This window comes from Perca fluviatilis, chromosome 17 (genome assembly GCF_010015445.1).
Source record: "Perca fluviatilis chromosome 17, GENO_Pfluv_1.0, whole genome shotgun sequence".
NCBI lineage: Eukaryota > Metazoa > Chordata > Actinopteri > Perciformes > Percidae > Perca > Perca fluviatilis.
Window position 1 is genome coordinate 16,794,323 of NC_053128.1, and position 23,619 is coordinate 16,817,941.

A 23,619-nucleotide genomic window follows, 5' to 3' on the forward strand; every position below is an offset into this window, starting at 1 on the left:
GCATCATATTTCCTGCCTATCTCTTACAGTTCCTCCACTAACTATTACAAGCTGCCAGTCCAGATGAACAGTCCCACTTTTATCATGCCTGCTGGATGAAATGAGTGTAGTACTGCTCTTATAATGATCTTTTTTAGAGAATAAAGAAGTGCTCCAGCAGGTAGATATGTGGATGGATTTGTGTTTGTCCACTGAGCCTGTTCAGAAGCTCTCCTTCCAATTTACCTCTTTGGCTATTTGACTCTATGTCCTAACATGCTTCCCACTATAAATTTCAATAACATTCCCTGCCACAGTGTTGCCTTTCTCTCTAACCTCTCTACTCTGCTCTCCATCCTCTATAGCCGTGCCCTAGCAGCAGGGAGGAGATGCCTTCACCAGAGGAGGTTTATTTTAAGGATTCCCCTGTTCCCTTTGTCCTCTCTCTCCTCTCTGTCTCTTGACGGGATGGTTTCATAGCCCACCCCTGCCGACTGGGCCTCCCTCTCCCCTGCCAGGCCTTTTAGCCAGCGGGTTAAACATTGATTTGTGAATGGAGGGAAGCACAGTGGCCCCTGCGTAGAGTGCAGTGGTCCCCTACTGTTTCTGTGTGTACACACACACACACCTACTATACACCACCAAGACTAAACCAACATGAAAGCCACTGAGCTTAAAGGCCTTAATTCAACAACTGAAGATAGTGTTCCAAATGTTTTTTGTGTTGCTATTTAGCCTTACATTGTTTTGCAAGTCAGAAAATGTTCACATTCAACATTGTGTTTTCTCACCAACTAAAGCCAAATACACACTACTTAGGTGAAAGAACTAAACAAAAAACATTAGAAGGGACAGTGCCTGATGGTTTGCATCACCAAAAAAGGATAATCTATGTAATAAACATTTTGCAGATTTGAAGATGTTTCTTATCTGCACACAAAAAAATGTAGCCTACTGCAGTTGATCCCACATATAGTGTGCATCACTTGTTGAGCTGTCAGTCAGTCTTTGCCACACATGGGCAACATTTTTAGATCAAAATAACAAACGCCTGGTGCAGGTGTCTCTGTGATCTTAACAGTATATAATGTGGTTACAAGTTAAATCATGTATCTGTGTACTGTGGTTGTGGTACACAGTATACACTGTCAAAACTCTTCAGATCCTATAACCCTGAGTACCATAAGTGAAGAATGTCAAGGTGAGAGTGAAAGTGGACCCTCTTGACTTCTTACTGGGTTTCCCGCTTCTGGAAGAGTCAGGGCTTAAAAAGGCAAAGGGAGAGAGGGGAGTGGAGATGGAGGGGTTTGCATTTCGCCACTTAAAAAGAGGAGCGATGAATGAGTGACTGGCTGAATGAATGAGGGGTGGGCTGGGGCTGAGAGGGGCTCTGGCCCTGTGGATCAGCAGAGGTTAACTCGGCTTCTTCAGAAGGATGAAAAGGGAAAAAACGGATTGAGCTTTAAAGAGGAGGATCCCCTGCGCTCGGGGCGGGATCAGACAGGATGATTTATTAGAGAGAGAAAGAGAGAGAGAGAGAGAGAGAGAGAGAGAGAGAGAGAGAGAGAGAGAGAGAGAGAGAGAGAGAGGTGGCGTTTGTAAGCATCAAAAAGCTGCAGAGCAAACGCAGCATTGAAAACTGCTGATATGCACGACATGAGGATGAGCTTGATTCAGATTCCAGTTTCGAGAGAGAGAGAGAGAGAGAGAGAGAGCTCAATACTTCTTACCTCTTGACTTATACTTACATATCTGGGCATTTTTACACAACCGTTTTGTGCATGATCACAAAAGCCTCCCAACTTTCTTGACGGGATTTTCCCCCCAGTGTTATATGAGCATAGAAACAGAAAAGGCTCAAAAAGGCTCTTAAATTTGGTTCTTTTGTTTTAATGCTTGTAAAAAAAAAAAAATACCTAAACTGATCTCATTAGTCACAGTGGCCAAGATGTAACCAGGTGCGCCTGAGGGCTAAAATATTTAGGCTAATACCTTACAATAAATAAAAGAACAGCTGCACACGTGCAACATAGGAGTTTATAGTTTAATAGGACATGGGCAATAAGCCTATACAAACCATTGCAGTTACGCGTGCATTATATTTTGTTTTTGATGAATCTTTTGTATGAACTGTATATAACTGCTATATAAATAAATTAAAAATTAAATAAAGGACAAAGCGGCCTCTGTCGCCCCTTCAATCGTCTGTCACATGAGCAATATATAATAATCCACTAATTTTCTGTCACTCGGGACAACATTTGCCACACAGGCCTATAGGCTGCCCTTTCTGCAGCAGAATGGCGCTGAAGGCACCGCTTTATGTCCAAGTGCCTGGTTACAGCGTTGCACTAGTTTGCTCACACAAGACGGGGCACAAGACAAACACTAAACGTCATGCAGTGCGGTCAGAGAGTAAACAGTGTCGGGATTGTAATCTCTTTTTGGGTAGAAAATAGGGCTGTTGTGTCTTTAAGAGGGGCTACTGGTCCCTCATCGCAGCTGCTGGCGTGTGTGTGTGTGTGTGTGTGTGTGTGTGTGTGTGTGTGTGTGTGTGTGTGTGTGTGTGTGTGTGTGTGTGTGTGTGTGTGTGTGTGTGTGTGTGTGTGTGTGTGACATAGAGGACAGCGGAGATTCATTACTTAAGCAGTACAATGGACATTTATCACCCCGTGGTGTTATTCAAATTCAGTACCAAGCGAGGACCTTCTCCACTCCTCTCCGCCTTGCGTCGCGGCCGCAGCGTTGATTGTCGGAGCAGCGGAAAGAAAAAGCCAGGAGGGCAGAGAGACATCCATCCAGTCAGTCCGAAACAACCGTAAAGGAAGGATGGAAAGAAGACAGGAGCGTCTGCCCAGGAGTGTACGAAGCCCGCAGCTCTCCTGCTCCTCAGCCTCTTTTTGTCCCCATCCAACGCTGCTCGCTGGGGGGGCATCGGACGGAGTAGAGATCCGAGAGAACGCACGTCGTGGGAACTGAACCAAGGACGCACCAACGGGAACTAAGGGGTTTCCTTTTTTTAACATTTCGGTTTCATCACCAGCTATAAAACACCAGAGGGAAGAACATAAACGCTCCAAGTGCCTTTCTTCAAATAGGAGGGGATTTTTATTAACAGCCGTGGAAAGCCATTGTGCATCTTGAGGCACCAGAACTGAACAGTCTTTCCCTGAATCGATGACAGTAGCCTACACAGGTGCAGAAATGGCGTTTTCCTGGCGTTCTCACCTCGGACTTTAAAATGAAATTAAGTCAACTTGAGCTGTTCGATTCTTGTCTTTTCCACCCTTTTTTGAGACACTTTAAAAGTGAGACTCTCTGATAAACCAAAGGAGATGACATTTTTACTTGAAGATGCAATGGCCATTCAGCCATCTTAAGGGCCCAGAGATCTTGACAGACTTGGGGTTAACTTTACAACTAGAAACCAGTGCAAAGACACGGAGAGATAACTGCAGCTATAAGAGAAAGTAGGAAATAGCTTTCAAACAGCAGTAGAAAAAGTCACAAAGTGATTGTGGCTGCAAAAATGCCTCTTTAGAATTATCAAACAATTGCGAAAAAAAAAGGATGGACTTTCTTCTAATGTGGAGATTAGTCCAAAAGAGCGTGTCTGCTTCTTAATAAAGAAATGTGCTCATTTGGAGGAAAGTTGCACCACAGGCTATAGGCTATTTGAATGTTTTTCATCGCAAAAAAATAGCTTGAGGTGTAGTTTTCTGCTGCAACAGCTCAGTGTTGGAAATGCACAGTGAGATCTCTTTCAAAGATAAGCCAAATCCGAGGCAATGCTGAGCAGCGAGGATGTCACAAAAAATGCACAGAAGTGCAACTCCCTATCGTGTAGAAAAAAAAGGAAAGACAACAGTTTTCAGTGTCAGACGCAGCCAATACTGTCAAAGGGCATTTAGGCAGCCGTAGCAGGTGCAGCCATGGGCCTATACAATAACTGATAGTGCACACGTGGGATTTAAATAATCAAATGCTTAATTTCTCCTTTTTAATCTTGGCAGAGGGTATACAGAGTCTTTAGCGACTGATTGTCCAAACGCAATTCTTGAGTAAACTCAAATTCAACCCCAAGAATTGTGTATGGACATCTGTTGCTGCAGACTCACATTCATCACTGCTCTCTTTGGCCAAACGCCACATCAAGAATGTAGGCCTCCAAACCACAAAGCAGGCTACAGAAAGGTCTTTAGTCTCATTATGTTGTGTAACTGTGTCGTTTCAGGTAAGATTCGAACCTTTAGCATGTTATGGAGGAAAAAGACGCGGGACTGGGCCAATAAAGTGGAGGAAACCTGATGTGCCTCGTGTAATGTGTTTTTCGAGATGTGCGTTGTGGTTGGCCCGATTGGTATTTACACTTTGTCGAAGATCTAATCAAGACTGTTTGTTTTAAATGGCAAATATCGACTGGAAGCATTGATGTATCGACTGTGTTTGGCAAATCGTAGAAAGCAGTGAGTTGAGTGCTGGCAGAGTGAGGCCTGCATGCAGCACAGATACACGTGAGAGGAGCAAAGCTAAAAACTGGACCATCAGACACATGAAGTCATGACCGAGGAGAATAAATACAAATGAACGAGGCTGATTGAATATATTAGAAACATTCGTTAAAAGCTATATTTGGCTGTAAAAATAACTTGTTAGATCCTTATAGAATATTTTTCTAACATATAAAGACCACATTTAGAGCATATTAAGGCAAAGCCTAAAGTGCTGGGAATGCACTAGTATATTACTTAAAACACATTTTTTAAACGCATTTTGTGCTATTAGGCAAAATCAAGGGCAGTGTATAGGCTCTATATATATATATATATATATATATATATATATATATATATATATATATATATATATATATATTTTAATGTGTTACAGTGCTGCAAAAACAGAAAACAAACAGAACACAAGAGCCCATTAGGTGTTTTTATCCTTTGATTTTATGATTTTACTGTTTAAAATTTGTTCTAATAATTTTTTAAACGACAAATTATTGAAGATTTAAACTAATATTAATCTAATAGATAAATACAACTATTGACGTTTTAATGTTTAATGTAAAAATAGGCCTATATAAAATATTTTACCCCTAAAAGATATTGTCTTATTTTAAATATCTTTCAAAAAATATTCTTATTTTGTAGGCTCCACATTTATTTGAAAACAATAGCACTACACACAGCCAACGTGTGTGTTGTTGATGAACCTCAGAGGCTAACCTTTTCTTAATTCCAGGCGATCAGAGCATCATGTTTGCTCTTGCAGAAATGCCTCTGTGTGAAATGGACTCTGCTACTGATTCTCTTTATTTATTTTACGGAATATCAGCCTATAAATTACAACCGTATAATAATATTTGAAGCACAAATGCAATGATTAGTGCACGTGTTTTTTCTGCGTGCATATAGAGTGTGTATCTCATAAAGGGCTCCTTTTTATTATTAATCAAGCAGGTTCGGTGTTGTAATGTAATGGAGCTCAGTCTAACATTTTGATTGTAGCGATAGATGCAAAATATAGGCTACTTCCACTCTTAATTAGAAGGAGCCTATGTTATGCATGGACATGCAGGCTGTAAGCCTAGCTTGAACTACATATTTCTAACTATATGGTTTTTGTTCACATACAACTAACATCTCAGCACCGGATTCACTGCAGGAGACCAATGGGTGCAATAGGAAAACATGATGGAGAGCAAATCTGGCCACAGTTGGTTTGTCCACATAATCGATATATAAGGGGTAAATATGTAGCCTATTTTTTCTTTCATGCAGGAGGCAAGCTAGTTTTCCTCTATTTCGTAACAAAAAATAAATTTACAAAATGATCTTCCCATCAGCCTGATAGGTAAAAAAAAAAAAAAAAAACTAAATCAATGCTATTATGTAAAAACATAATCTAGTAGTTTATTTTTATTGGCTATAGTGTTTATTATATGGCATGCTGTTACAGACTGGAGATCACAGGCGCTTTTTATACTCACTGTTGTAACCTGAGCTGCTCAGAGTCGTTATGATAGGTCTATGCATGTGTGTGTGTGTGTGTGTGTGTGTGTGTGTGTGTGTGTGTGTGTGTGTGTGTGTGTGTGTGTGTGTGTGTGTGTGTGTGTGTGTGTGTGTGTGTGTGATCTGATGGTGAGGCCAGGTCGACCCTCTCACCACCAGCATCGTCACCATCTCATATTTAGCAGCCAGCCAGTCAGTGTGCAGGATGTGGACTTAGCTATAAACTGCGCAGGCCCAGGTAATAACTGAGTGCATATGGCTATACATTATAACAATGGGAACTGAGAGGGAATCAAATATGGGTACAAACCTGATCCACACACGAATTATGGGAAACTTGTGTTTTTATTTGGTCTACTATAACAGATCAAGTAAATAAAAAAAACGTTTAAAGATTATAACATTTTAAACCTACAACAGCCGAAACAAACTTTGAAGCCTTTGATGTTCTTAATATTTGGTCCAAACATTTAAAATGGAGGTCTATGGAGGCGTCGAGCACACACGCACGCACGCACACACACACACACACACACACACACACACACACACACACACACACACACACACACACACACACACACACACACACACACACAGCTACACTTTCTCCTGTCTGTAACCCTCTCACCTCCTCATTAGCATTTCCTTTCTACCGGCCATTATCGGCCGGTTTCCCGTTGCAAATCGGACTCCACAACCGAGAAAAGATTGTAGGTCGCCCCGGGCGTTCAGGGGAGGGCAGCCCGGAGGCTACATCTCGACCTCCCGCAGTGGTCCTGTAGTTCACCTCCCACCCCCCTCTCTATTATCCAGCGTGGGGCTATAGGACGCTAAAATCTCCCTAAAGTCTCGTCTAATCAGCCTAAAACTGCAGTGTGATCACAGAGCTGGGCTTAAATCGATCAGATATAAGCTATCACCAGGAATTACCGAAGCGTGATGTAAAATCCTAATTGAGAAACGCGTTTGGCTGTAGGCCTGTGCTCGGTGTGCGGTGCTTTGGATCCTTGCAGCCCAAATTGCCCGTTGCATGGTGACATACGTCCAGAGAGATGTTGCCGTTTGTAAAGTGCAGAAACACAATGTGGTTTGGGGAGTTGTAAAATAATAACCTTTACATTGGAGAACAATAACCATAACACAGACGACAGTTAACATATAGCAGAAATTCACTACAATAGTATTTAATACTCTTAATAAATTAAAGTGTTTATCACTGAAAATATTCGCTCCTGTCAGGAATGTAGATTAAATCAAGTAAAGAATAATGCATACATATTGTTCAAATATTTAGAAAAAAATACTGTCTCTTTCTTTAAAAAGATTTTAATCCTTTTTTCATTTGTGAAGAAAAATATATGAAGCAATAAGAATAAAACGTGTTTAAAAAAAAAAACCAAACCCCCTTTGGTAACACTTAATCCCCCTAATTAGCAATGACATGTATAACACACTGTAATGCAATTGAAAGCAGACATTTTTGTTTAATAATTATTTTTCAACAACTGTAACCCCACATGTAAAGCATCTATAACTGGTTGCTGGTGTGTAAACAGATGGCAATGTAGTAAAACACAGACCAAATATGTCTTTATAGGAGAAGTTATATTTGTTGACAACCACATTAATAAACACTTAAAATGTCCTTATATCTGCATACAATACATTACAGTGTGTTATGAACAGATTGTTAAATGTTTATATACTGCTCTCGTGGACTGAAGGTCATAGTAGACCCTAAGATGATGTCATTTTGTCTGGTCACGCTGGAAGAGAGGATGCAGGGAGATGAAGGTTTACACACCAACTGAAGGTATATAGACTCGCACCTGTGAGCTGGCCAGTACAACCAGAGCTTCATATGAAGCTTTCCTTCACACCTGTCCAGTCTGATTTTTTTAAAATGTTACGCAAACATACACAGAATTCACGTTTCCACATTTTTCTTGGTAACCATGTCTGAATGTCCACTCATTCCTGCGGACGGTCGGTGCAGGCTGACACATCCACAGCATCCAATGGGGTGGCGTGTTGTTGGGAAGTGTGGGGGTGGGGGGTAGGTTGATGTGAAGAAAAGGCTGTTACAGAGGTGTCAAGGATATGTTTGTTCTCATTCATTCGCTATCCTCCATGAAGAGTAGAAATAAACACAACATTGTCTTGGTCTTGTAGTTGGTAGTCCAGCTCCCCCTGAGGTTTAGAAAACATATAAAATATTCAATATTCAAAAATCTCTACAAGTCAAAAGAGAAATATCTTATACAAATATGAGTATTACTCCTGTGTTCCCATCGGGGTCCAATCAATGACAAACTTTTCATTTCATTTACATCCTGTGTTGCGTCCTGCGTCCTGTAATTGAATCAATGGATTCAAATTGAAGCATTCGCACTGTGTGTGCATGTAAATATGTTTTCAGATATGAGACCCCAAGGAGAAACTGGTCTCGCAGCTGCTTTCATGTTACATGAAACATTAACTGACTCAGAGAAAATGAGCAATCTCAGTATCAGTGAATCAGCTTCACACTCACACAAACAGTCCTGAATTAAATGTTATGTTCATAGTTTCATCTATGAATGATGACATAAACACAGCTGTATACATGCTCTCCAATCATTTGACACTGTAATGGTACATTCTGAAAACAGGAAACATAAGTTAAAAGAGCTTATAATAAAACTAATGCATGCATTTTTTTTTTTTTTAGCCTATACACACACACACACACACACACACACACACACACACACACACACACACACACACACACACACACACACACACACACACACACACACACACACACACACACACACACACACACACACACACACACACACACACACACACACACACACACACACACACACACGGCTCCCAGTGCTCACCATTAGCTCCCAGTCTGCATCATTGATAAGCACCAGAATTCCAGGTCTCCTGTGGGAAAACACACCGTTTTGAGTCAGACACATTTCCCAAAGATAACACACATGCAAACACAAACACACACGCATGTAAATTACAGACAGGTAGAGCAGGATGCCTCTATGGATGCACGTAAAATAACGCAACAATATGGGAAAAATAATCTGCACCCTGCATTAAAAAAATCAAGAGAAAATAACAACTTTTAAGTTGTTTTGAAATCTAACTAAATTAGTGTGATTAAATGTTTAAAAGAGAGAAATGTCTTTTTCTCTCTTTCTCAGGCATGACATTTGTATTTTCTCTCTGAATGTAAGCCTGTGAAATTGAAATATTTTGAAAATATATATTAGTACTAATTAAATTTGTACTAATTATTGCATATTACAGTCTTTAACTTAGTGGGGTGGTGGATTGGGACACAGATGTTATTTCTTTGCAAGCACAATCTGACTAACAGTCATAATCAAAGAAATAAATAATAGTAAAAAACTATGACGTATAATTTTTTTTTTTTTTACAATTCATAGCAAAATGAGCCCAGTGAAATTAGGAAATCAAGTCTGTTGTTTTTCAGCACTTCACAGTATGAAATTAATCGGCAACCAGTATTATGTGTGAGAACAACACTGGTACATTTATGATAATAAAACATATAATAAACATAAAACTGCATATGTGTGCTATGTCCATGTTATAGCCCTTATATGATCATAAACAAGTCTTTTGGGGTTAATCTCACTGCTGATAATGCTACCGTATGTACATTTAAAATGCTCTCTCTTGTATTACCAATTACAAATAACCAAACTGTTATCTTGCTAACAAGGACTGAAATTTATGTTTTGTTTTTTTTATTAAATAAAAGGGACATAAGTGGCTATGGTAAAAGAGTAGAGAGATCGTGGAGGAAGGCAAACGGTCATCGGTTAATGAATGGCGGCCCAAAAATAACACTCAGATGAAGCTTAAAAAAAAATCACCACCAATCAAAATTGGAAAATGGGGGTAATGGGGGGAGGGTAACAACGGGCACCTATGGATGCAGTCTGTTGGTGTTGGTTTCATTCTTTTCTGAAAGCCATAGAGGAAACAGTTTAATGTGGACGGGGTGATAATGCCTGAAGCAGTTCAAATAAGCTTCTCTCCACCTTGTAGATGCTCTATGACGTCAATTAGAAAGGGCAATGAGAGAGCAACCTGTGAGTGCAAACACGCGTCCACACGAGCAGCATGAACACGCAAAAACAGGGCTGCTTTGAGAAAGAACAAAAGAAACAAACACAGCACCCATAGATCCTTTTTTGAAAGATAACGAAGAAACCTTGATGATGGTTTGCTCAAAAACAGCGTGTGCTGCCAACATAAAGTACACACAAAAACACACATCTAATCTATAAGGTTTATAGGTAGGCCAGCCTTTTCTCCACTCATTGGTTAGGTGGTGCTATAAATAGTCCTGCACAAAGGCAGCTGTAAAAGTCAGCCAGTCCTATAAGGCTGCTGTGAGCCACACACACACACACACACACACACACACACACACACACACACACACACACACACACCTTACTGAAACCCATAACCTGATGGCAAGACTGTTTTTCCTCAGCATTTCAGCAGTTTTGAACTGCTGAAAAGCTCATCAACTACTTCAATTTAATTTGCACATTTGCAATATGTTAAAAAACTTTCTGATCAAGCGAGATCAAGATTTTGTTCCAGTGAAAGTGTGATGTAGAGCATATCCTTTAAGGTTATGATGTTGTACACAGCTCCAAGTGTGTGTCAAGTGCAGGCAAACACTCACACAGAGTCTCCCTGGACAAAGAGCTCAGGCCGTTCCTTCAGCAGGTTCCGTTGGATCCAGACCAGCAGCTGTTTCACATCCCCTAGACACACACACACACACACACACACACACACACACAAACACAAAGGCAGACAACAGAGGTGACAGGTCAGGGGTTAAGGGTCAAGGTGCATGGTTCCAGCCCCCTGGTCGATGTGACGCGACAGTAGCACCAGGCGGGATGAGGCTGTGTATATGTGTGTGTCTGTGTACATGTATATTTATGAGTGTATGTGTATGTTGGGGGGAAAGAAGAGTACACTGGAAATGGGGGGAGGGCTGACTGATGTCAATGGCCAAGAGTGACAATGTTCACCTTGGCTATAAATAAATAAAATTAATGATTTGTGTGTATAAATCGAGAAACGACTAAACAGATGATTTAAAAAAACAAAACAAAAAAACATCAGCACGACATGCAATTTTCAAGTTTAAAATGAAAAAAGCCAGATATTTTCACAAAGCATCTACTTCTTAAAAAAATGTATTCTTTTTTTCTCTAGCCTCATACATTGTAGTGACAAATGATCAGAAAATCAAATTTCAGAATAATAATTTTCGTTGTTAGATTCAAACATTAAATGCGCTGCTTCTGGGCTAAACTTGAATAACAGCACTGCTTGAATTTTCTATGAGTCTGACCTCTTGAACAATCAGATTGACCTTGTCTCAACAATAGGTTGAGCCTCACTCAGACCGACTGACAGAAAGCCACAAAGGCGACGACAATGAGAAGTTTTAGGATAAATCCCCACTAAACAACTAACGATGAATATATTATAGTTATGGATGTTGTTAACATCAAGAGTCCAGGTGGTGTCAGAGTTTTTGAATGTATGTATATTAGTGCTTGGTTCTGTTATCATAATAATATGGACACACAAACACAACAAATCTAATATTTTTGGTTGTGTGTTCTTTTGTGATTGATCACAGCTGTCTTCTTAATGTACATGAACACGTCGACCCGCGATAATACTTGAGAGCAGCACTGCAGTTGTTGGTAGCCATATCTCTCACACACACACACACACACACACACACACACACACACACACACACACACACACACACAAAATTAACAGTATCAGCCTTTTTGACCAGTTTACACAGGCACGAAAGAACAGAGATGAGGGATGGAAATGTACAAGGAGAGAGTAAATAAATACAAGAGAGAGCGCGCAAATACATTACAAGAGAGGAAGAGAAAAAGAGAGCAGCAGCAGATGGAGCAGATACGAGGGTAAGAGGACGACAGTGAGTCATCCCAAGCCAGGTGGAAGGAGTGCGTTGAAGCCGTAGCAGGTAGGCGTCAAACCACACAGGGATTCAGGAGTGCAGCCGGATCAAAAGCAGAGCTAAAATCACATTAAAACTGTGCAAAGACTACAGTTCAGAAAATTCATTCAGAAAAATGGAGGGGAAAAAATGCAATGTGCTCACAGCTGGAGCCAAATTTAGATTTTACTTTACTTTTTAATTTAATATTCTAGATATAGAACACAGGCATACACTGTGTGCATATCTAAAATTACTGAGACATTTTGGTGTTGGAAAACCACCAAATAAATCACCAAAATGCTGCTTTTTCTGGGTTTTTCAGATGATCAAATTATAGTGGGATAGGGGTAATGGTGACAACACACACCTAAACAAAATGTTTTTATTTTTTTATTTTCTGTGGAAGAGTCATCTTATGACGTTCAAGGTTTCATTTATTCAGCCATAAAGTCACATAAATTACAGTGCTTGCTGATTACAACACATACAATACAAATACATCTTGGGTAATTTCCCCAAGATAAAATAAAATTCAAACTAAGAAAAAAAAACATATTCCACAGTGTTTTTATATATATATATATATATATATATATATATATATATATATATATATATATATATATATATATATATATTAAAAGGCCTACTTGCAGCATTTAGCTTGTGACAAAAAGATTTTAAGAGGCACCTGCCTGCTTACTGTGGCTATAAGGGCAACCGACTGTGTAGAGGATATGTGATGTATAAGGTGTGCGTGTGTGTGCACATGTAGTGTAGTCCCAAGCCTGTGTGAATGGTGCTCAGGTTAATTGCAGTACTGTCGGCCAGCTCAGTAGTATAATGATAGTGCTGGTTTTCTATGGTTCCAGGCATCCATATAAAAAAGACAAATACCTCACCCTTGCAACACACACACACACACACACACACACACACACACACACACACACACACACACACACACACACACTACCTATCTCAGTACGTACATACATAGATACATACAGACACACAGACACACACACACACAACAGAGTACCAGGCAGTGAATATTGAGCTGAACCTCTGTGGGGCTAAAAACAGAACTAATCACTACAGCAGTCATAACTCCTTCTTTGTGGTGACTCCTTTCTTTGCTCTCTCTCTGCCTTTAACTATTGGTAATTTTTCTCCACCATTACCCCTTATTCGCTCTTTCATCCTCTCACCCATTTACTTTTCATTTGCTCTCTCACTTTCTCTTTCATTGTCTCGTAAAACCCGCTCTCCTCCCCTCTTTCCATCCTTTGCCTTCTATTTTTTATTTGCCTCCCTGGAGACACACACACACACACACAAACATGTTAAAAGTTGCACATGGAAAATAAATAGGTTGTCTAAGCTTGATACACAGGTCGGTAATAATTGAGACTTTCATCCGTTAAGCTTTTTTATAACAGAAGCAGTCATCAGGCGCTGCCCTTTAAATGGCTGCCTTGTAAAAGGTTACACATAGGGCTACAAATTTAAATCATCCAGAAGCAAAAAGACAGGCTTGTATAAATGAATTGTTTAAAAAAAATGTAAGACAACGTAAAGAAATTAGGAGTTAGAGAGGTAAAAAGGAAGGTTCAGTGATATGGAGGGGCAGAGAGGTGAAGGTTTTTGATAAAGCTTTGCGGTCCAGGTAGAGGGGAGGAAAGAAAATGAGGGAACAGACAGACAAGAGAGGGGAAATGCATTACAGGCTCCTGAAGCATCTTCGGATAGCTGCGTTGCGTGGGTGAAAAGGAGACGTGGAGGGAGGGGAGGGAAAAGGCGCCATTTTGACACTGATTCAAAACGTGCCCGCTTTCCTTTTGTGCTTGCAGTTTTTCCCCCCTTTCTTCTCCGTTTGCTTTTCTGTCTTTGTGCGATTATGACGGCCATGCGAGGGGGGGATGAGCTATCCATCTTTCTGCTGATGCGAGGGGCAAAAACTGTGTGATCCTTAGACCATGGGGGTTTTGTTGTGCGTGTGTGTATGAGAGAGAGAGTTAGATAGAGAAAGAAAGAGAGAGAGAGAGAGATATTGGGGGTGGGGTCTTTCAGTTGAGGGTCATCAATCACTGACTGGGGTCAAAGAGAAATACGAAGGATTCAGAACCAATTAAATCGGCCTTCACTGCACCCCCGTCTGTACTATCCCCCACACACACACACACACACCATTTTAACCTTGAGGCAACTTCCTTTTACTTCACTTTTCCCCTCCTTATTTTCTAAATGACCCGGGTCCTGAGCAGGGTTTGGGAAATAAAACCGGGCTGCAGGCTTGACTCCTCCATGCTCAGTTAGTGACCAATATTGGAAAAAGCCTGAGTCCTACAGCAAAAAAATCTAATCAATTGTGATCCTGAGGTAGTTAAGTTTTTATGAATTGAAAAATGAGAACACGCCTGCCAAGTCAGCCAAAATGATCTCAGACAAAAAAAGCTCTGTCACCCTATAGCTCTTTTGAAACCTACAGAATGAACATAAAATTCCTCTTTTGCCCCGTTTACTACTTCCATCCACATACACACATACATTGGCATTAGCAGTGGGCAACATTCACAAGTGAAAGAGGTAGAAAAGGCTCAGTTTAGACGTGAGGATGGAAGGAAGAAGAGAAATAAGAAGGGAAAGTGATAAGAGGATAAATGCAAAAGGGAAAGCAAATATAAGGCTTATTTACATTGGTTTTAAATGCTGGTGAAGGGTTTTTAATAGAGCTTGGCTTGCATCAACATTGAATTTTGACCACTCTAGTTACTGTTGTACAATAATGTCACCAAACCTTCAAAACACAGAACTCAAAATATGGCATATCAGTTCAAATAAATCTGAAGTTCTAATGTCCTGTTTAACATTATTGTATTATGCAGCTGTTAAAATGCGTGTTTTAAAGGGTGATTTTCTGTCAAGTTCTACATTTAGATAAACTACTGTTTTAAGTTGGGAAAACATTTGGCCTGCTTTATGGAGCACCACGTGTTTTCATAATTTACTGTTGCAGTAGTGCTATGACCGCTACACTAAAGAGATATAGTCCCGAAGCAAAAGCGATGCAAAGAATAAGGTATATCACAAACCTCAAATTGCAACGTGTGTCCCAACCCTCCCTCCACAAATCCTAATGATGAATTTCCATATTGTTTATATTTCACTGGCAGAGGTTTGAGCTATAGCTATAATGTCAAGTATCTCTTGTAAAGGAGAGAATGTATCTCACAAGACTTCCTCGCTAAATAAAGGTTAAATAAAAATGATGTTTGGCCATTATTTTAGTGATATCTTTAAATGACCATTTTCAAAGTAACACAGCAAAAAGCCTCACTAAGGTGTTGTAAAGGATCACAAAGCAAAGAATCCTGCACATTATCGATCAGGTGCAAAACGTCTAATAAAGTGAATACAAGTGATCGACAGTGTGAAGGATTCTTTGATTTCTCCTAAAAACCATCCTACTTGACAGGAAGCCATTGCTTTCCATTCATTTCAGCAGTTTATGACAGTCAACTTGACGAGGCTGTAAACTTGATATGTAATCCATCACAGTGAAACATCATCTCTAGTTTTAATTTAGTTAATTTACCATCGTCATTACATGGTAATGCAGCAAAAAACTTGGATTTATTTGAAAATTCAGCAAAAATGGTGCGATCGTGTGCCGGTTGACAGAGGGTTGGTTGACTACATTGCATTTACAAACAGCCCTGTTAGAAAATGAAAACCTGAACACAAATAATATGCAAATATGGATGTTGTAAGCATGATTTTAAAGTGAAATGTAAAAGTTTGTGCAGAAAAGAATTGTCTTTTGCCAGCCGAGATGTCTGATGTGTTGAATGTCCAAGCATCTCACCATGAACACATACCATACAGTATGCATGAAGTGCAATGCAGGAAGACTGGGCAGGTCCTTTAAGTGACATTTCTAACATCAACACTTATTAGGAAAATTTCTCATCCTTTGGTTTCTTAATATCCAGCTATCTGACATTGTATCACTACAGTCTACTGTAAACACAGCATTAACTTTGAAGAAAGAAAATCTTGAGGACATCGCTGTTTCACGATGAGGCTCTAATGCTGAAAAACACAGACAGGTAATACTCACAAGGTTCGGATTGGCTTGGAAGAGTCACAAGATGTTCCTTTACCCCATTAAAAAGCAGCTCTGCTCCACCACTAGACAAAAATCAGATAGGTCAATAAAGTGTGTGATTTTGTCGCATTTAGATACTTCCACACAATACAGGAATAAGCAGTTGTCTGTTAACATGAAATTACATCTAGCTGAGCTGAGACTACTAGAAAATAAAAATACTGTTGCTGTTTAATACTGGCATAAAACACCTTTACAGATAAACACACATTATTTAAGTGGTCTAAACAGGACAGTTGCAGGATTAAATATATAAAACTCATGTATCGCTGGTTTACATTACTCTAAGCCTGGGGCAGTTTGATCAGACAAAGAGAAAGATTTTGTATAGACACGCTGGCAGGAGGTTTTTCGGCTGACAGGGTTCAGGTGTACAAGCTGCTGGTCCCCAAATAATCAAGAGATCAGTAGAGGATGTTGCATGATGACCAAACTGCTATATCACATGAGTCTTATTGGACAGGTCAAGTATCAGATCTTCATAAGCAAACTGTGAGTCAATAATGTCACTTGTCAACCGTCTTTATCCATTACTATGTTAACTGTTTGAAATTAAATAACACTTTTAATTAAAGGTGTGTAATTTCCTATTTTTTCCTGGGAAGTTTCCTGGAAAGAACTGCAGGTAATTTGTCAGTAAGTATACATACTGGTGCTGTTTGATTGTATGAATTCTCCTAGGACCAAAACGTCAGTGTGCAAGATTTTTGGTTCTTCCACAGTCACAAATCCAACACACCAGTCTATAAGACTTTCTGGGGTGCAAGGACTTTGAAGATGACTAAAAAGCATACAGATACATTTAAACCCAAGAAAATATTAATTTATTTTTGTAAACTTTATTCCCCACATGTTAAATGATGTGCTGTCTGTAGACAAATGTCACATTTTTCTCAGCTCCTCAGAACCTTCTGATGAATTACTGTAACATATAATTTTCTTTCTAGGAAGAGTATAGGGAACTATGAGAGGCATAAAATAAAGTGTTATTATATAAATATTATAGATCATGATATTGATTTTAGTTTCTCCTCATGATATAGGATTACATATACCATGAAAAAGGACTTCATACTTATCCCCCTACTACAGCAGCCAGAAGCACAAATCAAGTCCTCATTTTTGTGATGAACCATGACTTGAGTCTTACTCTTAGGTCTATAGTTTGGAAGGGGGGGGTGGTGTTCCTTATGTTTTGCGGGTCATTGATTACGTTCAGTCAAATTGCAGACTTTACACATCTGGCTGAGCTGCAGGAGGAACTAGGAGAGTGGATCAGTCCGACGGAGTTAATACGTGCTGGTACGTCAGGGAGCAGTCAGTGTGAGATCTCAGTTTCCACAGACATGTTTTACAGGGTGCACAGTGCAGCATGGTCAGAAAGGAGATGTTAAAAGTATATTTATATGAGGGGTTTATTTCTGGTAATTTTCTAAAGCGTGTCAAGTCAACACACAAGCGCTCTCCTCTCTTTACCCAGCTGTTGAATTAGAGAGAAGAAGCGACCACACGACGGTGGATATTTTGTAAACAAACTCCAAACTAGCCAGCAGCTAGCTGTTACACTGATTTGAGCTCTCGTTTAAATAAACGAAGGCCAATGATACAAAAACAAACTATTGAAACGGTTATCCAACGTCTTGTTTTCGCATAACTGCTGACAGAACACAAAAACAGACATCAAAAACTACCACAAAGGGTTTTAAATTCGCCTACCCAAATTCCAAGTGAATCGCTATGGGCGCTGCCATATTGTCGGCACATGCAGGAAGTAGAGGGGAAGTCGGAAGTGACGTATTTGGATATGCTACATACAAGAGTTTCTATGTCAAGAGTAGACTTGATTGTAAAAATAAAAAAGAGTAAACTTGATAATCACAGTTTTATATTATTGAAGTTGATGTATCCTAATATTATTTGTTTATTGATGCATTACAATTCATATTCTTGTTTCTCTGTACCACTGTGTTGAGTACATGTACAATGTTTGTATATTTTAATTTTTTTTAATAAAGATTTAAACAAAGGAGACTTGTTATAATCAGCAAAATTAAAGAAAACTCATGACAATTTTGAGAATGTAAGAAAAAAAGTATTTTGTTATTTAATCGACAATTTTCACCTCTCTCTTTCTTTTTTTAGTCAAATTAAAATGTCCTTTATTGCTAAAACATATTGTACAAGGTTTATAATGTATGTATAATAATTCAGAATGAAATCTCTATTCACCTTAGAGTCCACTACATTGCATGTACTACAGTGTCAGTGTGTATTGAATAAAGAATGAGTGAATGATTTTGGGCACAGCCATGATTGTGTGTGTGTGTATATATATATATATATATATATATAGAGAGAGAGAGAGAGAGAGAGAGAGAGAGAGAGAGAGAGAGAGAGAGAGAGAGAGAGACAGAAGTGTTGCATAAATATTGAATATTGTGTTTATGTAATTGTCTCTATTTTTTGCCAATGTAGTCATTTGGTTTATAATTTGGTTACAGGGTAGTTTCTGTCTTTTTGTAAAATGTTGTTGCTCAATTAGTTTTTTGTGTTATATTGTATTTCATATTGAGACTCTGCCCTCAATATGAGGAGATAAGGAGCTTTTGAGCAAATTCTTCAGATATTTAGATTTTACTTTTTATTTACAATGTTTCAATTTTTTTTTGTTTTTACACCTACACTTAGAGTTTTGTTCTGCACACAATTTAGGTTGTGCTTCTGTGAACCCCAGAATCAATATTGTAAATACAAACTCAAAAGAGTTTATTTGTATAGCACATTTCATACGGAAATGTAATGTGCTTTACATAATGCATTAAAACATAATAAATAAATAAAAACAGACATAAAATACAGGACAGGTTCAGTATCAGGCAGTGCAGAACATAAACATTTTTTTATCTGGTTTTAAAGACGGTCAAAGTTAGGGAAAGTCCATCCTCTGGTTTGTTCCAGCTCTGTGTTGCGTGGTAACTAAATTCTGCTTCTCCATGTTTAATTTGCTCTCTGGGAACAGTAAGCATCTCTGTAACTGATTTTGTGTGATGGTGTCCCCATTTATGAATTGGTATTCCCTTGGATTTTATTTTAAAAAATCATTATATTGGAAAGTCATAAGTATATACACCACTCTCTCTCACATGCCCTGTGAATGTTCATCTCTGCATGTATTTGCATTGTGTATGCCAATATGAAAGTGTGCATGACACAAGTATGTGAATGCACAGCTCTCTCTCTCTCTCTCTCTCTCTCTCTCTCTCTCTCTCTCTCTCTCTCCCTTCTTACATCCTCAATCATACTGGTGACAGTTCCAGTCCCAGTGTACAGGGCCGGGATGATGGGGTGGGGATGGGAGGGAGTCGGTCAGAGGTTTGAATTGCAAATCCGCTGCCTTCTGTTGGCGTCCAAGCCTTAGCAGGCCCTTCCCTGTCCTCATTCATGTGTTAATGAGGAGTCAGTGCAGGGGCAGATAGACAGATCGACCAGGGGCCTGGCGGGGGTGAGGGGAGAGTGAGGCGTGGGTTTGGGAGGCAGGCGGGAAAACGAGGGGGTCCTCTGACGGTGAAGGCCGCAGTGGAAGTTTTGAAAGATAATGAAGACATAATGAGTGCCATTAGTGGCTGCAGCCTTTCGCTGTAGCTGGAATGAGGAGTATACAGGCATGTGCTCAGAGGGGTGCAAAGAGGCAGAAGATGGGGTGTGGGTGGGATTTTATGGCTGTAAGTTTCATGAGTGATCTAGAATGATCACACCATCACTGGTTGTCACGTTACATTTGCTAAGCTGCCTCGAGGTGCACGTACAGCTGAGGACGGTACGCCATGCTTCTGTTGTACTCTAATGGCCTTCTTGAGCTTTCTTCGTGCCAGTATGAATCACACAAAAATGAGCCTTTACATGTATTTGATACGTGTACACAAATAGTTGCAATAATTATATTTAATGCGATTTGTTTTACAGGTGTAAATATCGAAATTAGACTTTTAAAATATTTTAAATGTATGTATTCAGTAAAAGATGATATGAAACACCTGTTAACATTAACCTCCACAGACATGCTCAATCTAATGTCCTTAATGCTGTGTTTGTAAAACTTGAATACACAATGCCCTTTTAAAAGGATCTGCTCCTCATCAATCTATTATCAACCAATTTTTTAAAAAAAAAAATTTTTTTTTTTTTTGTTTTGGCTGTGTCCAACATCTGACCCAAACTTCAGTCATCTCAGCATCTCATACTCAAAGTTGAATGTGATTTTCGATGTTTCTTGAAACCTAGGAAAAGTTTGAACTCCCCCCACATATCTGCCTGTAGATGGACGTAAAAAGTCAACGCTAAGCTGCCAGGCACCAGCTATAGAGCAGCCAGGGTCACACATGATCAGATGACAATGACCCACACAATGGATTAGCTATAAAGGGACTGGGGGGAGAGATTAGGGGTGAATTGATGTTGATTGGCTGGCTGGTTGGCTGGCTGGCTGGCAGGCCTGGGAGATCTTGGGTCTGTTTCAATAAGGAACATAAAGAACTGAAATTAACATGTACCATGATACCAAGCAGAGAGAATCCTCTTAGAGATTACATCCATAACATGTTACGCCTATGGAACTGTATGGAGAGAGGGGACAAAGAGGAGAGCGAATGATCATTTTCTACTATAGCAGATTATGGGGCATCCTATTCTGTTCTATTCTGTTTGATTCTATTGTATTTTCTGCTACATTATGGCTTTTTTTTTTTTACTGTCACACATGCAGTAATTCTTCTACTTTCTGTTTTCCGAGCAATATTTTCACCTGTTATAAACTGGACCCCCCACCTCAGTCTAACAGCTTCTGGGCCGCACTACTGCCTCCTTCATGAAGGGGGTAAGCAGCAAGAGCAAAAGCAGTATTCCAGCAACATCTGTGTTGTTGCACACATACACACACATGTTGAGAAAAGCACACGTTTATACAAAAACGCACGCATGCACACATACGGACACACGCTCACATGCATGGATACACACACGCACACAGTCCATCTGTCTTTGTCTCCCTCCCACTGCCATCACCATGGGTCTGTCTGCAAAACAATGTGTGAGGCTTCGCACAACACGCATGCTCACTTCATACGGTGCATTTTCAGTTAAACACAAGATACATTGCAGACTTCTACGCATAATGAATATTAATAGAGTAGTTAAAGTGCCCAGGAGGGTGCATTATCCAAGAAACTAGAAGACAAAAAAGGGGGGGGGGGGGGTGGGGGGGAGAAGCGCCCAAAAAACCCCCAAAAAAAAAGGGGCCCCCGCCCCCCCCGGCCAAAAAAAAAAAAAATGGTGGGTGGAGAAAAGGGCCCCCCTTTTTTTTTTTCTTTGGTTTTACAGTAAATGCTGATCTTTAATGGTACTGCTCTCTTACCATGTGCAATGCAAGAGAATGGTTCCTTCAGAACAAGCCTTTTACACTAACCATTTTGAAACTAGTTGTTACTAAGTATCTTAATTAGAACTCAGTGGTGGTGTCTTTTTCTACTATAAAAATAAATGTATAGAGATAAGTCTGCTAGTTATGTGTTTCTTATTTCTTCTTTATCGTTTTTCTAATAATAATTGTCAACAAATCTCATGAAAAGACCAAAAAAGCAATGTGTTTACAGTCTCCCAATCCTCTCCAACTTCCCCGAGCTTTTGTCAGTAAATATGTTGCAGTGTATGTAGGATGACTTAAACTAAACTACACTCCCCATGTTCATGAAGGATCAGTAACAGTGTGGCTCACTGATGTGTTTTAAATAGCTTTTAGACAATAATTGAGATCTAAGTTTAACTACCAAGGCAACACTTAATTGTTTGTTAAACTGTTTGGGATTTGATGACTATGAGAAATATATGTGTATGCTTTTTTCTTAACAAAACCACACCCTTTGACACAAGCAATCATTTTATTTGAAAAAAAGTGAATTGCTATGTACAGTACGTAAAAAAAAAACCATGAGATCATACCTGAAACAATTCTTGTCTTTTTGCTTTTTACGTTCATCTCACACAGTCCTGTTATGAAAAAACAGGAGAATCCACACAATGTCAGAGCATTCCTGTACAGCATTCATCAGAAGACAAATCATATTACATCAACATCATCACATTCATGTCATCAGTGCTATCAGATATCAAACATAAACCAGTAGGTATGATATCTGATAACATTGATATCAAACATTGGTCTCAAAACACACACAATAAATGTGTTATTTTGCGTATATGTCGTCCTGTTATATTGTATTACAATTAATGATTCAGTGTTTTTTTCTGACTAAAGATCGCCCCCTGTTGGAGCACAGTGGGAGCTGGCACATGGCTCCTCACCTCATGAACTGATCTATACAGGTCCAGATAATCAAACATCCTCCATTTAAGAATCTCTGATATGCAACTCTTGGGCAGAAGGATTTTTTTGTTGTTGAATTATTTCAGTTTGATTGATATCTGATATGACTTTAGTTCATATATAGATTATCAATTTGGATAGGGTTTGAGAGAACAAAGAATATACATCTGAAGAGAAGGTGATGTCGGGGGCAAAAAGTGAATATTGTGATTGGGTGTCTGTTCCTCAGGGGCCTCAGCCCTTGGTTGAAATGATTGCATAGCTCTGAGAGTCAGCTCCAGCCCTCTCAAGCCCACATGCTGTAAATACAGCAAAGATTTAACACCGAACCGTCAACCAAAATGTAAACCCATAGCAATAAAATGATTAGCTCTATTGCTGAAACACAAACTCAAAACATACAACCAAATGACATTCTCTGTAGCAGGGCTGCTGTCAACATGTTATTATTGGACTTAGTTTGGGAACTTACTTTATAATTCATTGGTTTTAAAACTGGAAAAAGATGAAAGATAACAGATTTCTCTGTCTGTTTGGTATCATTCAAGATTATCCACAGACCTGAAAGATGTTCACTGTATCATCTGTATATTGTCAAGTTTGACACGTTGTATTTTAATTGGCAGTTAAAAGCAAGATTTTACTTGGTATAACATTTATAGCTGCATGCATCAATCGTAATTATTTCAGCAACTTTTTAAACTAAAGCTTCAGTCATACCAATGTATGCTCATAAATGTTTATATACTAAGTGAACATTGCTTAAACTAAATTTAAAGATCCCATTTGTCCTCTGTCTGTTAGTGCCATTTTAAACTAAATTATGTGTACAAGACACGCAATATCAAATGTATTAGTCAAACAGCTACAACAGAGGGACGTTGATTTGTCCTCTTAACATTTTTAACAATTCGCAAAACCCTCACATTGCTGCATGATGTCTGCAAATGTATTATTTCGGATACATTTATTAATGCATGCCTGATAAATTTTTTTAAGGGAGTCAATG

At 39.3% G+C, this 23,619-nt stretch overlaps 1 protein-coding gene across 1 annotated transcript; it reads right to left on the reverse strand.

The window, feature by feature from the left end:
- Positions 1-7,458: 7,458 nt before the first annotated feature.
- Positions 7,459-18,043, reverse strand: urm1 (ubiquitin related modifier 1). The gene is made up of 5 exons (XM_039780829.1): positions 17,948-18,043; positions 16,184-16,254; positions 10,738-10,819; positions 8,891-8,939; positions 7,459-8,189 (listed from the first exon to the last, which is right to left on the reverse strand). Exons 1-5 carry the CDS (start codon positions 17,980-17,982, stop codon positions 8,121-8,123), a joined length of 306 nt encoding a protein of 101 aa, XP_039636763.1. The 5' UTR covers positions 17,983-18,043; the 3' UTR covers positions 7,459-8,120.
- Between the last annotated feature and the right edge of the window lie 5,576 nt (positions 18,044-23,619).